The following is a 13,201-nucleotide window of genomic DNA, read 5'->3' as shown; positions in this document are numbered from 1 at the left end:
TGTGGGGGGGTCTGTGTGCAGGCCGCTGTCACGGTGCCCAGATAGAAACCAGAACCAAAGAGCCCGGAGTCCAGAGTTAGTCCTGTGGTCTCTGTAGACTGTTTGGAGAGTACAGAAAGTAAAAAGAAATAAAACATTTTTAAAGACCACTATTCTGTATCTCTCTGGTCTACACCTATTTCCGTGACTTTTTGTGTAACAGTTCTTTCATGTGTATTTGAGCTCATGACGTAATTTTTCATCAGTACGTATTGGTGGTGGTATTTCAAGTCATGAAAAGTCTTCCTGAACGTTTGAATAACTGCCTTAGACCATCACAGAGTTAGGCCATAATTTAACCATTCCCATACTGTTGGCCACACTGGTGCTCCCAGCTTTGGGGGATACGTTTTGCTGCAGTGAACATCTCTGTACATTAGTCTTTGCCCAAGCTGCTGCCTCTCTGCCCAGGGGAGGGTCCACGCCAAGCTGGCACAGCAGCAGCTTGTGGTAGGGCAGTTCAGCTGTCCAGACGGGGGAGCCTGGGGGACGAGTGGGCATCCTGGGTTTGCCAGGACAAGGGATGCGCTCCAGATGGCAGCCTTCCCTTTCATGTTTCATTGCCAGGTGGAAGCCCTGCTGGCCTCTGAGGATTATGGCAAAGACCTGGCTTCTGTGAACAACCTGCTAAAAAAACATCAACTGCTGGAGGCGGACATCTCTGCCCATGAGGTAAGCAGAGGGGGCGCCAGGCCGGGCTTGGGACACGGCCGCGCGTGACTCTAAGGCACCTGGTGCATTCGGGGAAGGACAGTGATGTTCATCCCTTAAAGCCAAGGTGCTCAAACGCTGTGGTCTCGGGGCCATTTTGTACTCCAAACTATTATTGAGAGCCCCTAGGAGAGTTAGTTATGTAGGTTTTATCTATTAGAATTTGCCATTATTAAAAATTAAATTTTTAGAGTTAAATTTTTTAAAACAATTTCAAAAACATTAAAAAATAATTTCAAAAGGTTACCTACTGTATAATTTCATTTATATGATATTCTCAAAATGACAGATTATAGAGATGGAGAACAGATACGTGGTTGCCAGGAGTTAGGGACAGGGTAGGGGTACAACTGTAAAAACTATACGGAAGTTCCTTTGTGCTCTCAGAACAAGGTCCATATCTTGATCTTGGCGGTAGTTACGTAAATCTACGCATATGATAAAACTGCATGGAAATACTTGCACATACTCAGGGACACACAAATGCATATAAAAATTGGTGAAATCTGAATAAGGTCTATGAATTGTAGCAATGTAAGAAAACTGAGAAAAATGTGTTCATTCGTTTAAAATAATAAACCCATCACAAGTTAACGTAAGTAACATTTTTTATGTATAAAGTCTCTGTTTTTCCAAAAACAAAAATATAGCAAGAAGAGTCACACTGGTTACATTTTTTGCAAATCTCTTTGATGTCCAGCTTGATAGAAGACAGCTGGATTCTTAGAGCTGCTTCTGAATTCAGTTTGTTGTGTGTGATGAAAATATAGCCTCACACAGGTAGAGGAGGGAGTAGTATTTTAATTCAGATAATTGTCGATACTTTCTGATACTACATCCAGCTCAGTAGGTGGTAGTTTCTAAAGGTTAGTTGGAAAGTGGACTCGGAAACACTGTCAGCTTTTCATACTGTTTATATGTAAATCCACTGGTCCATCTTGGACTTTGAATGGATCATTTACTCACGCCTGAGGTTACAGAATCATTTGGGAAGTGTTGATTCGCAGAGTTCAGTTCTTCTAAATGTTGACACGTGTCTGCATATGGTATCAAACATCACGTTCATTAACATCACAGCCAGTCTCAACGGAAAAATCTGCACGTATCGGGAAGCTGTCAGGCTCACGGAGGTGGATGCCAATTTTCCAAAATTCTAATTTCCTCATGAAAGTTTGAATTTTATCATTAGCAAACTCAGTTTTCCTTAAAGTGAAAGGTTCACTTTATTCATTCTCGACAAAGTATTTGTCAGCTCCCAAAGTCAGAATGACCATAGTTTGTCCATTGGCCGTTCTTTCAAGTGAAACTGAGGTTCCGTGGAAGAAGTGGCCAGTTCAGCTCGGAACGTGCGCTTCTCCTCAGCGCAGTCATTGAACTTCGGCACTCGGCGGAAGTGCTTCGTGTGGGTTCCCCGTTTTATCAGACAGGATATTAAAACGACACGTACTCAAAGACGGAGACTTAATAAAATTAACAACCTTGCTGCTTGTTTAAGGATGTTCTTAAGTGAAACAGCGATTTCTACTGGGAGTGCGTGGCAGCGAAGAGTTGGATTTCTGCTCGTAGTTTGCCACTGCCTTGAGCAGCGCCACCCCTACCCTGGATTTTGCACCATCGATGCAAATGTTCACACAGTAAAAAAGGCAGATCATGTTTTGTATTGTTACGAAAGTAGTTTTGATCTCTTAGAACTCTCGGGGTCCACATACCACACTTAGAGTAACCTGAATAAATCTTAAACCAACCTGTCAGTGAAGAAGTCCCGAGTTCTGATTTACGAGCAGATATTCGTGGGTGCCCCAGATCTCTGACCCCTCCATCGTGTCCCCTGCCCAGGATCGCCTGAAGGACCTGAACAGCCAGGCAGACAGCCTGATGACCAGCAGTGCCTTCGACACCTCCCAAGTGAAGGACAAGCGGGACACCATCAACGGCCGTTTCCAGAAGATCAAGAGCATGGCGGCCTCCCGGCGAGCCAGGCTGAACGAGTCCCACCGCCTGCACCAGTTCTTCCGGGACATGGACGACGAGGAGTCCTGGATCAAGTACGCACCCCGCTCCGGGTGCCCTCGGTGCCCTCGGAGCCTTTCACGGAGGGCATTAGGAACCCCGGGCTTATCCTCTCCTGGACCGTGGTGGTGAGACGGGAAGTGGGTCAGAAATGGCACGGACTCGGCAGCTGTGTCCAGCTGGTCCCAGCCTCACCGCACGGCCGCGGTGAGACGCCCCGGCTTCCCCTCCTGGTGTCTGGGCATGTGGTGATGGTGGTCGGCCATGGCCTCCATGTGGCGGTGTGTGTGATGGTGTCCAGGGCTTGTCTAGTCCCTGCCCTTAGGTCACTGGCGACATGAGTGAGTTCCCATCTGGGAAAGATGGTCTGATCTCCTGGGGAAGCTTGCTACTTGCAGGAAGAAAAGTTTGTCTTGTTTGTTTTTATCTGCCCTCCCCCAGAATTTGTCTGCCTTTGCCAGATGATGTAGCCTGTGAACAGACCATTTTTAAGGACAGGATTCTGTCAATTCACTGCCTTAAAACACTGTTTACATTAGCATTTTCATATGTTACCGCGTGTGATACGTGTGTATTTGATCAGGTAGGATTGATAGGGCGACAGCAGCGGCACCTCCTTGTTCTCCAGTGCACCCCGACCCTTTGCAGAGTCGGACACAGGAGGTGCTCCTGGAGACGTACGTGGGCACTGTTCATTGGGGAAGTAGAGGCTTTTTCCCCCAGAAGCCTGGCTTCTGAAGGACTTTCCCGGAGAGATGGGTAGATGTAGGTGAAGGACATCACGGGGTGCGTGAGCTTCACGCTCTTCGACTGCACGTCTCCAGCTGAAGACATGCAGGTGCAGAGGCTGACCACCCTCCTGTGCTGCCCAGGGAGAAGAAGCTGCTGGTGAGCTCGGAGGACTATGGCCGCGACCTGACGGGCGTCCAGAACCTGAGGAAGAAACACAAACGTCTGGAGGCAGAACTGGCTGCCCACGAGCCGGCGATTCAGGTGAGGCGGGCCTCTCCCGACCGAGCGGGCAGCGGGACTTGAATGGGCCCAGGTGAGCTCGTCTCACTGAGGTCTCTACAGTGGTTATAGCCCCTCATCCCACAGCGGGGTGGAGAAGGCCTGAGTCTAATGTCGAGGCGCTTTCCTGGAAGCATCTGTTGACCCAGTCGTTCTTGCCTGTCAGGGTGTCCTGGACACCGGAAAGAAGCTGTCGGATGATAACACCATCGGGAAGGAGGAGATAGAGCAGCGCCTGGCGCAGTTCGTGGAGCACTGGAAGGAGCTGAAGCGGCTGGCGGCCGCCCGGTGAGCGCGGCGGAGGGCGGCGCCGGGGCCCTCCTGCGCCCCCGGGGCCCTCCTCTTGGCTGTACCAGCGCCGCGGTTGGCTTGCTCTGACGGGCCCAGGCCGAGCCGGTCCCGTTACGTGAATCCGGACCGAGCATATGGTTCCAGGATCTCGTGTTGGACCAGCAGTCGCTGCTCTGTGTTAGGGCTCGAGTGAACCGTTTATGTCCCACGCTCGACATTCGTGTTTGTAAGCGTCCAGGTTAGAGGAGATTATGGCTGATTTCATACTGTCCCCTGTGATTAGGGGCCAGCGGCTAGAAGAGTCCTTGGAGTATCAGCAGTTTGTAGCCAACGTGGAGGAGGAGGAAGCCTGGATCAATGAGAAGATGACCCTGGTGGCCAGTGAGGATTATGGAGACACTCTTGCTGCCATCCAGGTCAGAGAAACTGGAGGTGCTGCCTGCTGCTTCCCCCCCCTCCCCCGCCCCCGAGCAGCTGCCTGCCCCACCCTTTTCCTGCCAGCTTGCTCGGTGGCCGTGCTCTTCCCAGGAGAGCACTCAGAGCCGGCAGCCGGCGTCTCGTTGGCGGGTCTCGGTCCTCAAGATCCCACGCGAGAGACGCTGCCCCTCTGTAGACAAAATTGGGGTGACTTTGTCAGCCCCAGTTCATGGAGTCCTGCTGTCAGCCCAGCAGTATGGTTGGTATCGTTAACCACAGGTTACTAGAACCTTGTAGTTTCCTGTGGCTGCCTTAGCGAAGTACCACAAACTGAGTGGCTTTGAAACAACAGAAACTCGTTCTGTCCTGGTTGGCGAGGCAGAGGCCTGGGATCAGGGTGTCGACAGGGCCTTGCTCTCGCCGAGGCTTCTAGGAGAGGACCCTTTCTTGCCTCTCCCAGCTTCTGGTAGCTGGGCTTGTGGCAGCGTGACTCGAACCTCTGCTGTGCTTTCGCATGGCTGTCTTCCTCTGTGTCTTTGTGTCCCCGTGGCATTCTGTCTGCCTGTGTCTGTGTCCAGATTTCCCTCTTCTTATATATGTAGGACACCAGTCATACTGGATTAGGACCCGCCCTGATGACCTGTCTTAACTTGATTGCACCTGCAGAGGACTCGTTTCCACATTCTTAGGTGCTAAGGTCTGGACCCATATCTCTGGGAGGATGCAGTTCAACCCGTAACATATTTCCTAAATACATTGGTTACCTATTGCTGTGTCACAACCCTAAAAACAAGTTTATTTCCCACAGTTCTGTGCATTGATGGGCATTGCCTCTGCTGCTCTCACTGGGGCCCCCAACACAGCTGCACTGAGGCAGGAGGCCTCTGGGCTGAGAGGTGCATGGTGATGGCACTCAGGGGGCTCCAGCTGGGACGTCTCAGTCCCCTCCACGTGGCCTCTCACCATCGGGCAGCTTAGATCAGCTTCTTCAGGCAGCGTTCAAAGAGGCAAAGGCAAGGCTGCAGGGATCCTAAGGCGTAGCCTGTGGGACAGAGCAGCCCTGGGTCTCGGGGGTGAGGCGACTCCCCTCTTCATAGGAGGAACTGCACGTTGTGGTCGGGTGTTCCTCCGTCCGTGCCACCAGCTGGGGAAGCAGAGTTAGCATTCCCGAGGGTCAGGGTAGCCCCAGAGCTGCGCTCCTCCCAGTGGGAATCCTGTTCAGCTAGTTGGGGGACGCAGGTAGGAGGCAGATGCAGTCAGTGGTTTCCTGTCCTCTGCATTGCTGTGTTCCCTGGAAGCCGACACGAGGGGTGTTGTCTCCAGCACTTCAGCTGTACGGAGGAAAAGACAAGATTTGGGAGGTCCCGCAGGAGATGTGCTCCGGTTAAACCCTAGGGCGGGTGTCACTGTTCTGTTGGTGCTTATTTGAAGGCTGCTCAGTGTCCATTCTCTGGTCTCCTACAGGGAAAGGGGCCTGTGCTGGTTGACTGGCGGCAGCCTCACCCCTTCAGAAAGGCCTCTGGTTATGCTCGCGGTATCCTCGTTTTACTGCTGTAGGATTTTCTGTTTACCCTGTACCTGTCTGTTGTCTTAGCCCCAGCTGGACTGGGGTGCGTGCGAGGGCACCTTCCAGTCCTGCTCCTCTGGCCCCGGGGCCTGGCCCACCGCACGCACGTGCCAGGCCCTCAGTGGCGAGCCTTGCTGTTTCCCCTCCAGGGCTTACTGAAGAAACATGAAGCCTTCGAGACAGACTTCACTGTCCACAAGGACCGGGTGAATGACGTCTGCACTAACGGACAAGACCTCATTAAGAAGGTGAGCCTGGCCCGCTGGTAAGACCCTCATTTCTTGCTCCGGGACACCGCGTGCTGGTACCACAACCCGCAAAGCTCCTCCCCTGGGATACTCACCAAACAGAGGTCTGCGTGGAGACCGGTAGCGGCTCCATTCCTGCATTCCGTGTTTAACTGGATATTTACACCCTTCTTGAAGGCAGTTAGTAAAGCCATTCTGCAGCAGTTGTTTTTCTCTGCTTTAATTAAGCAAAGAAGCATCCCTGCTGTGACATTGGCACTCCCGTGTGTTTGCTCTTCTAGTTTACTTCTCCAGGAATACAAGCTCTTTATAGAGGTGGTAGAAAACACAAGTGGGCAGGTCAAAACAGTCACCCATAGGACCACCACCGGAGATGGCCCCAGTGAGACCTCCGTGCCGGACCCTCCAGACTCTCCTCATGCTGAGGCATCCACTAGGCTAAACGGCAGCTGTGCAGTGGGTGTACGTCGCTGTGTGAAACCTGGCTGCTATCCAGGATGTTTTATAAATGTGTCTGTCAGAATCACAAGGTTCATTTCATTCAAACAGCTTTCTAGGGAGAAAGCAAAAAATAAGGGGTCTTGGTGCTTTCTCAGCAGCAGTGAAGTCGAGTCACTCCCCAGCTGAAATCCAGACTAAACGCGGTGCCGTGATCTGTCACGAGGTCCACAAGACATGTAGTTGCACGAGACAAATGACTTCTATCGACTGATTTCCTGTCACAAACACATAATGAGTAAATAAAATTCCTCATCACAGAATTTGCACTGGTGATCAGGCCTTAAGACTAGAGATTTGGTCCACAGGAGGTAACTGTAGTTAAAACCTGTGTTCACTAGGGAGCTTTTCTCCTCACTCTTGTGGGCAAACAACCTAACGGAGACTAATTTCAGATACAGACCATGTCCGCGTAGATGAGGCCTGTGTACGACTCCCCACACACAAGTGCGCCCCACCTGTGAGATGACGGCTTGTGAATGTCCTTCAGCCTTGGGGCAGAGAGCCTGGTGCTCTCGTTCCAACAGCAATCTTCGTTTCCTCCCTGAGTTTCTTTCTGAATTTTATGCTGACTTATGGCTTGTGTTTTCACATACAGTTTTAACCAAGACTGCATCAGAGTGTTTGGGGCTTAATAATTTTTAATATCCACAGTGTGAAAACATTGTTCCAAGCCATTGTTTTTATTGCATACGTATAGTAGCCATTGAGTCATAATTATTTAGGCTTTTTCTAAGTTTTTGCTGTCAGAAATGACACTAATGAATACATCATCGTGACTTAACATTTTATCACATTCCTCATTATTACTTATAGGAGTAGAATTGCCAGTCTTCATCTCTTTAAGGCTCTTAGAAAAGCCTTCCCCCATTCTCCTGGCGGTGGGCAGGGGAGCACGGCCTGTCACAGAGGTTACAAGCCTGCCTGCGCCCTGCAGGGAGGGTGCAGATCAGGTAACCGCAGCAGGGGCCAGGCTGACAGGGTGTGCCTTCTCCACGGCCTAGAACAATCACCATGAGGAGAACATCTCTTCAAAGATGAAGGGCCTGAATGGGAAAGTATCAGACTTGGAGAAAGCTGCCGCCCAGAGAAAGGCAAAGCTCGATGAGAACTCGGCCTTCCTTCAGTTCAACTGGAAGGCTGACGTGGTGGAGTCCTGGATTGGTAAGCATGGCCTCGGCGCTGCCCAAACCTCTTACCCTCCCGGGCCGGGAAGATTGTTCAGAACCACAGCCTGTTTGCTTCCTACGCAGCTGGTTTTCTTCTGCAGAGAAGAAACCGCTGGAATGTGAGCGTATCAGAGACCCCTGCCACCGGGTAGACCACTGGTGGCAGCGGGAGACAGGGTCCTGAGGCAGAGAGCCGAGCCTCGGCAGTGCCCCTGGGCCGGCACGAGGGTTAACGAAACAAAGGTCCTGTAACACTGAAAGAAGCAGTGGGCACCACAACACAAATAAGGGCCACACGAGCCGGACCAGCCTGCACCGGCGCCGTCCCCGAGCTACACGGGTCCAGGGTGTGATCCAGCCCCCAGGCGAGGAGGAACTGCACCGATTTCAGGACCCACATGACCTTGGTAGTTGCTGTCGCATCAGTAGCGACTGAACAGCATCTAGGACAGCCCCTTCAGGACACAGACGTAGAAGGGGGCCCAGGTACAGGGAGGAGCCAGCTCATTTGGGTTCAGAGACTGCTGTCAGTAGTATTGGAATTCAAATGTAAGCAAAATAATAGGTGCCTCAGTTTTCTTCTTTTCTTTTAAATTTGTTACATTGAAAAGGGATGGTTGATTTCCCATGCTTGGTTTTCTAGGTGAAAAGGAGAACAGCTTGAAGACAGATGATTATGGTCGAGATCTATCTTCTGTCCAAACTCTCCTTACCAAACAGGTCAGTCGTGGCTGCTTTGTTGATTGATTGAAATGTACTCAAATAGTATTTCCTGGTGAATAAGTGATGGTTAGCATCTTTCATTGAGACATTTGACTATTTATATTAGGCCCTAGGGGCCAGCAGTGAACAAGCTTCCTGGTCCTCAGGAAGCTCTCAGATTAGGCCTCTGAGCTGCAGCCTGATGGGTGCTAACAGGGCAGAGCACAGCAGGATGTGGACTTCACTCAAGAGGTGTCTGACTCAGTTTCCAGCAGGCAGGCGTTGACGGGAAAGTCTTCCCAGAGGTGACATCCAAGCTAGATCATGGAGGGTAAACTGAAAGTGGTTGGTGAAGAGCTGGGCGGGTATTCTTGGCAGAGGTAGTGGGGGGAGCCCGGGTGCCTCAGCCCGAGGCTGAAAGCAGGGCCTGGGAGGAGCTGCCTCAGTGACCTGAGGTCTGGAGGAGATACAGCAAAGTGGTGACCAAGGTGTGACCAAGGGTCAGGAGGAGGTGGGGACTCGAGGCTGACAGTCTGGCCTGGGCAGCTGGCTGGACAGACGCAGGTGCCGTCTGAGCTGAGGTGCCGGGAGGCGTACGGTCTCATCTCAGTGCGGTCCCTGCATGTTGCCTTCTCGCTCCTCGTTCCAGGAAACCTTCGATGCTGGCCTGCAGGCCTTCCAGCAGGAGGGCATCGCCAACATCACTGCCCTCAAAGATCAGCTGCTGGCCGCCAAGCACATCCAGTCAAAGGCCATCGAGGCCCGGCACGCCGCCCTCATGAAAAGGTGGAGCCAGCTTCTGGCCAACTCAGCCACCCGGAAGAAGAAGCTGCTGGAGGCGCAGAGTCATTTCCGCAAGGTGAGCTTGGCCCCGGCCTAGCTCAACCAGCTCAACGCACAGGGAAAGCAAACCCCTCTCCCGGGACAGAGGTTCTGCACGGGGCTGTGGAGTCGGCGTAAACCAAGGGAAGGGGACCCTTGTCTTCAGGAGGCTGCTGCTCGGAAGCTTCCGGGAAGACTGAGCTTGCACGCCCCAGGGAAAGGGGAGAAAGAGGGAGGACTTTTCAGCAGTGGGAGGAGGGCGGCAGAGAGCTGAGCCGAGCCAAGCCGAGCAAGCCCGACACCCTGGGGACGACCCTCGCCTTCCTGGTGCCCACACCACCGCCCCCCCACCCGCCCACCAAGGATGGTCCACACAGCCCCTGCAGCTGTGCTGACTCAGTCTCCTCTGCTTTCAGGTGGAGGACCTCTTCCTGACCTTTGCCAAAAAGGCTTCCGCCTTCAACAGCTGGTTTGAAAACGCAGAGGAGGACTTAACAGACCCGGTGCGCTGCAACTCCCTGGAAGAGATCAAGGCCTTGCGTGAGGCCCACGACGCCTTCCGCTCCTCGCTCAGCTCGGCCCAGGCCGACTTCAACCAGCTGGCCGAGCTGGACCGCCAGATCAAGAGCTTCCGCGTGGCCTCCAACCCCTACACCTGGTTCACCATGGAGGCCCTGGAGGAGACCTGGAGGAACCTGCAGAAGATCATCAAGGTGCCCTTCTCCGCTGGGCCGGGTGTGGCGCTGGGCAGGGAAGCCCTTCCTGGCTGAAGCGCGAGGAGATGGGGGAGGAAGCGCAGTTTCATTCATCACAAGTCACCCTGTGTGGGTCCCGCTGGCCTGCATGGCTGTGATCGGCCCTCCCACCCACCCCCCAGCGTCTTGTGAGGTCTCTGGGGAAGCGGGCTGGTGAATGCCTCCCAGACGCCTTCCGTGCTGTCTGTGGGTTGAGATGAACAGCTCGTCCTCCCTGACCCCCCGAGTAGCTTCAGAAAACTACGCCCTGTTCCTCTCAAATGTTGAGACGAGCCGGTCAGTGGCTGAGCCTCGAGCCTGTCCATGAAGCGGGGCGGGGATGACACGCCTCTTCCTCCCTCGGTCCTTAGGAAAGGGAGCTGGAGCTGCAGAAGGAGCAGCGCCGGCAGGAGGAGAACGACAAGCTGCGCCAGGAGTTTGCCCAGCACGCCAACGCCTTCCACCAGTGGATCCAGGAGACCAGGTGCGGCCCCAGGAGTGCTCGGTCCTGGGGGCTGAATGCCCAGGCCTCGGGCTCCAGAGTGTGGAAAGAAGGGTTAGGAGCGCAGTCTGGTCTGGCTGGAGCCAGAGGGGTGGGCAGAGTTGGGAGGGTGCTCGAAGGAACGTCTCCAGAGGTGGAGTCGCTGGATGTCCTGGATTGGGTGGGACTGAGCGTCGCCCGTGGTTGCACAGCGACGGTGACAGGGGTACAGGGTTGAGCGCAGCATGGGTACTGATGACCTTGGTTTTGTTTTTGTTTTCTTTCTTGTGTCTGCCTCTGTCCCCCACCTCGCGATGCTGCTGTCCGGACACCACCTTGTCTTGTGGCTGCTTGGATCCCATCTCCACAGAACGTATCTCCTCGATGGGTTAATATTGACTTCTTATTTCTCCGGGCTTGTGGTGTGATGGTGTCTAGTGTGCTTGTCCCTCTGCCCTTTGTCCCCTCGTGGCCTGGCTTGCAGAGGATCCCAGAATGGACCTTCCTGCCTGGGGCAGGCTGCACGTCCCCCGCCCTACCCTCGCCCCCTTCCCTGGCACCCATGGCCCACTGTCCCTGACGGCCTGCAGTGTGGGGAGGGGAGCTGCTCCCACCTTCCTGTTCAGATTCCAAGGGTTCTCTAAGATGGGGCCCGAAAGCCAGAGCTGGAGTCCAGAGCCTCTGAGAATCCCCATTATTCAGCCATTGGGATTATACTGGACTTCTTTTCTGCCTTGTTCCCCCACGTGTCCATTGGGATCATGTCATGGGCGTGAAATAGGATGACATTGTTGAGGGGCTCCAGCTGGTGCACTAAGTCCCCGTCTGTGCACTGACCCCTCCTCCCCCAGTGCCCCCACGGAGGGCTGAGGCTGTCTTTTGCCTCAAGAGGAAGCCCAGCTGCTCAGGGTTTCTGGGTGATGGAGAGACACAGGACTTGGGAGGAGCCCCGAGAGGAGCAGGGCTGTCCTGCCCGGTGCCAGTGGGGCCTCCCCAGGAGGCCTTGGCCTCTGCCCAGATCGGGCACCCTTGCATTCTCTCCCGGGACCATGGTGGCTTAGACTAGCGCTCCCGAGGCCCTGCAGGCAGACACATCAGGCGTTAAAAGGAGGCAGTGGGAGGACTGTCACCCTCGCTCATGCGAGCACGTGCTGAAGGCAGAGTGGGGCAGGATCCTGGGATCACAGGTTCGGCTCGAGCTCATAAGCTGCCCTGGGGTCCGTTCTCCTCCCCAGTGCCCGTGGCCGTGTCTGCTGGCATTGGACTTGTCTCCACGAGGTGCCATGCTCCCCTTACCATGTGGCTCCTCCCAGCCCTGTCCCGTCTTGCCCGGTCCCCACGCGAGCCGCCCAAGGCTGCCTGCCCTCCCAGGCCGGCTGTCGGCTTGGCCTGTACCGTGGCCCTGCCTGTGCACTGACCAGCTTGGGCCTTGTGGTGTGTGTCTGTCTCGGTGTGCTCTTGCCTCCCCTTCCGCTGGTGTATTCATTTGGTTTCTTTTCTTTGAATAGCATAGCGTATCGTCGGGTCATTCGTGTCTATCAGTATGAAGTTGGGGATGATCTGTCTGGAAGGTTTTTCTCCTCTTTCTCTTCTTACCTCGCTGTGGTTTTACCAGTGCACTCTTGACTTCCCCAGGCGGCTCTGCTTTCTGACTAACCCACCGCCAGTGGCCGCATGGGAAGGAGGGGTCTGCCCTCCTCCCACTGCACCAGCACCCGGCCTCCTGCCCCCAGGTCCTGGGGGTGTGCTTTTCCTGGGGGGACATGGCGTGACTGTGAGTCTGACCTGCTGGGGTAGGAGGAAGCCTGGTGCCTTGCCTTGCTAGAGCACTTTGAACCTAGGGACATTTCACAGCTAATGCTGGCTTTGCTGGGTGTTGAAAGGGTAGGTTGGGGCAAAGGTGGGTACAGGGGAGGCCGGGCTAAAACCCCACCCAGGACACACACACAGTGTGACTCATCCCTGCACGTAACCTCATTTGTCTTCGTTCACTGGTAGCCTCTGTGACCTCACACTGTTGTTGGGAAGATAGAGGCTCCCCAGAGGCCCCCTGCTCCTCAGAACTTAGCCCCGGAAGGAGCCTCTGGCATTGTGTCTGTAGATGATAGAACCTGAATCTGGGGCTTAGTCGTAGCCACCTCTCCTTTGGGCAGGACCAAACCCAAATCTGGTCATAATCTTCACACCCCAGTTTCCATGTCAAGGGGTCATCTGACTGCCTCTCCTCCCACTGCTGTCACTTATCCTAGAGTGTGGCTCCCCTCAGGAGCCTGCAGGAGACTCCAGGACTTCTTGGGGTGGCTTGCCAGCCTCCCCTAACCTTCAGGTCTCCTGTCTGAAGGGTTGCACAGGCATCCTTCTCCCCGTGGTTGCAGAGGAAGCATGCTGCCAGGCCTGCAGCCCCTCTCTGTTCCTGTGGAACTTAAAATCAGTTCCTGAGGTACCCTTTAAGGGCCTAGCTTGGATCAGGTACCACGCTACAGCCTGGGTGGGCTTAAGGA

The 13,201-nt window shown here is 54.1% G+C and overlaps 1 protein-coding gene across 8 annotated transcripts in view; it reads left to right on the top strand.

Moving 5' to 3' along the window:
• SPTAN1 (spectrin alpha, non-erythrocytic 1) overlaps positions 1-13,201 on the top strand; it is a 60,965-nt gene that overhangs the window by 45,319 nt on the left and 2,445 nt on the right. For 4 of the 8 annotated variants that reach the window (XM_060154172.1, XM_060154171.1, XM_060154170.1 and 1 more), the window contains 13 exons: positions 607-711; positions 2,587-2,795; positions 3,633-3,753; positions 3,938-4,059; positions 4,346-4,478; positions 6,196-6,294; positions 7,797-7,956; positions 8,605-8,681; positions 9,313-9,522; positions 9,902-10,198; positions 10,591-10,703; positions 11,071-11,088; positions 12,209-12,271. In XM_060154172.1, coding sequence (XP_060010155.1) covers positions 607-711; positions 2,587-2,795; positions 3,633-3,753; positions 3,938-4,059; positions 4,346-4,478; positions 6,196-6,294; positions 7,797-7,956; positions 8,605-8,681; positions 9,313-9,522; positions 9,902-10,198; positions 10,591-10,703; positions 11,071-11,088; positions 12,209-12,271 — 1,727 coding nt within the window. The remainder of the gene's footprint in view (positions 1-606; positions 712-2,586; positions 2,796-3,632; positions 3,754-3,937; positions 4,060-4,345; positions 4,479-6,195; positions 6,295-7,796; positions 7,957-8,604; positions 8,682-9,312; positions 9,523-9,901; positions 10,199-10,590; positions 10,704-11,070; positions 11,089-12,208; positions 12,272-13,201) is intronic. The other 4 variants (XM_060154176.1, XM_060154175.1, XM_060154174.1 and 1 more) reach the window with 1 other exon arrangement.

Source organism: Lagenorhynchus albirostris, chromosome 7 (genome assembly GCF_949774975.1).
Source record: "Lagenorhynchus albirostris chromosome 7, mLagAlb1.1, whole genome shotgun sequence".
Taxonomy (NCBI): domain Eukaryota; kingdom Metazoa; phylum Chordata; class Mammalia; order Artiodactyla; family Delphinidae; genus Lagenorhynchus; species Lagenorhynchus albirostris.
The sequence above is the reverse complement of the archived record's forward strand: the minus strand, read 5'-3'. Positions and strand labels throughout refer to the sequence as shown.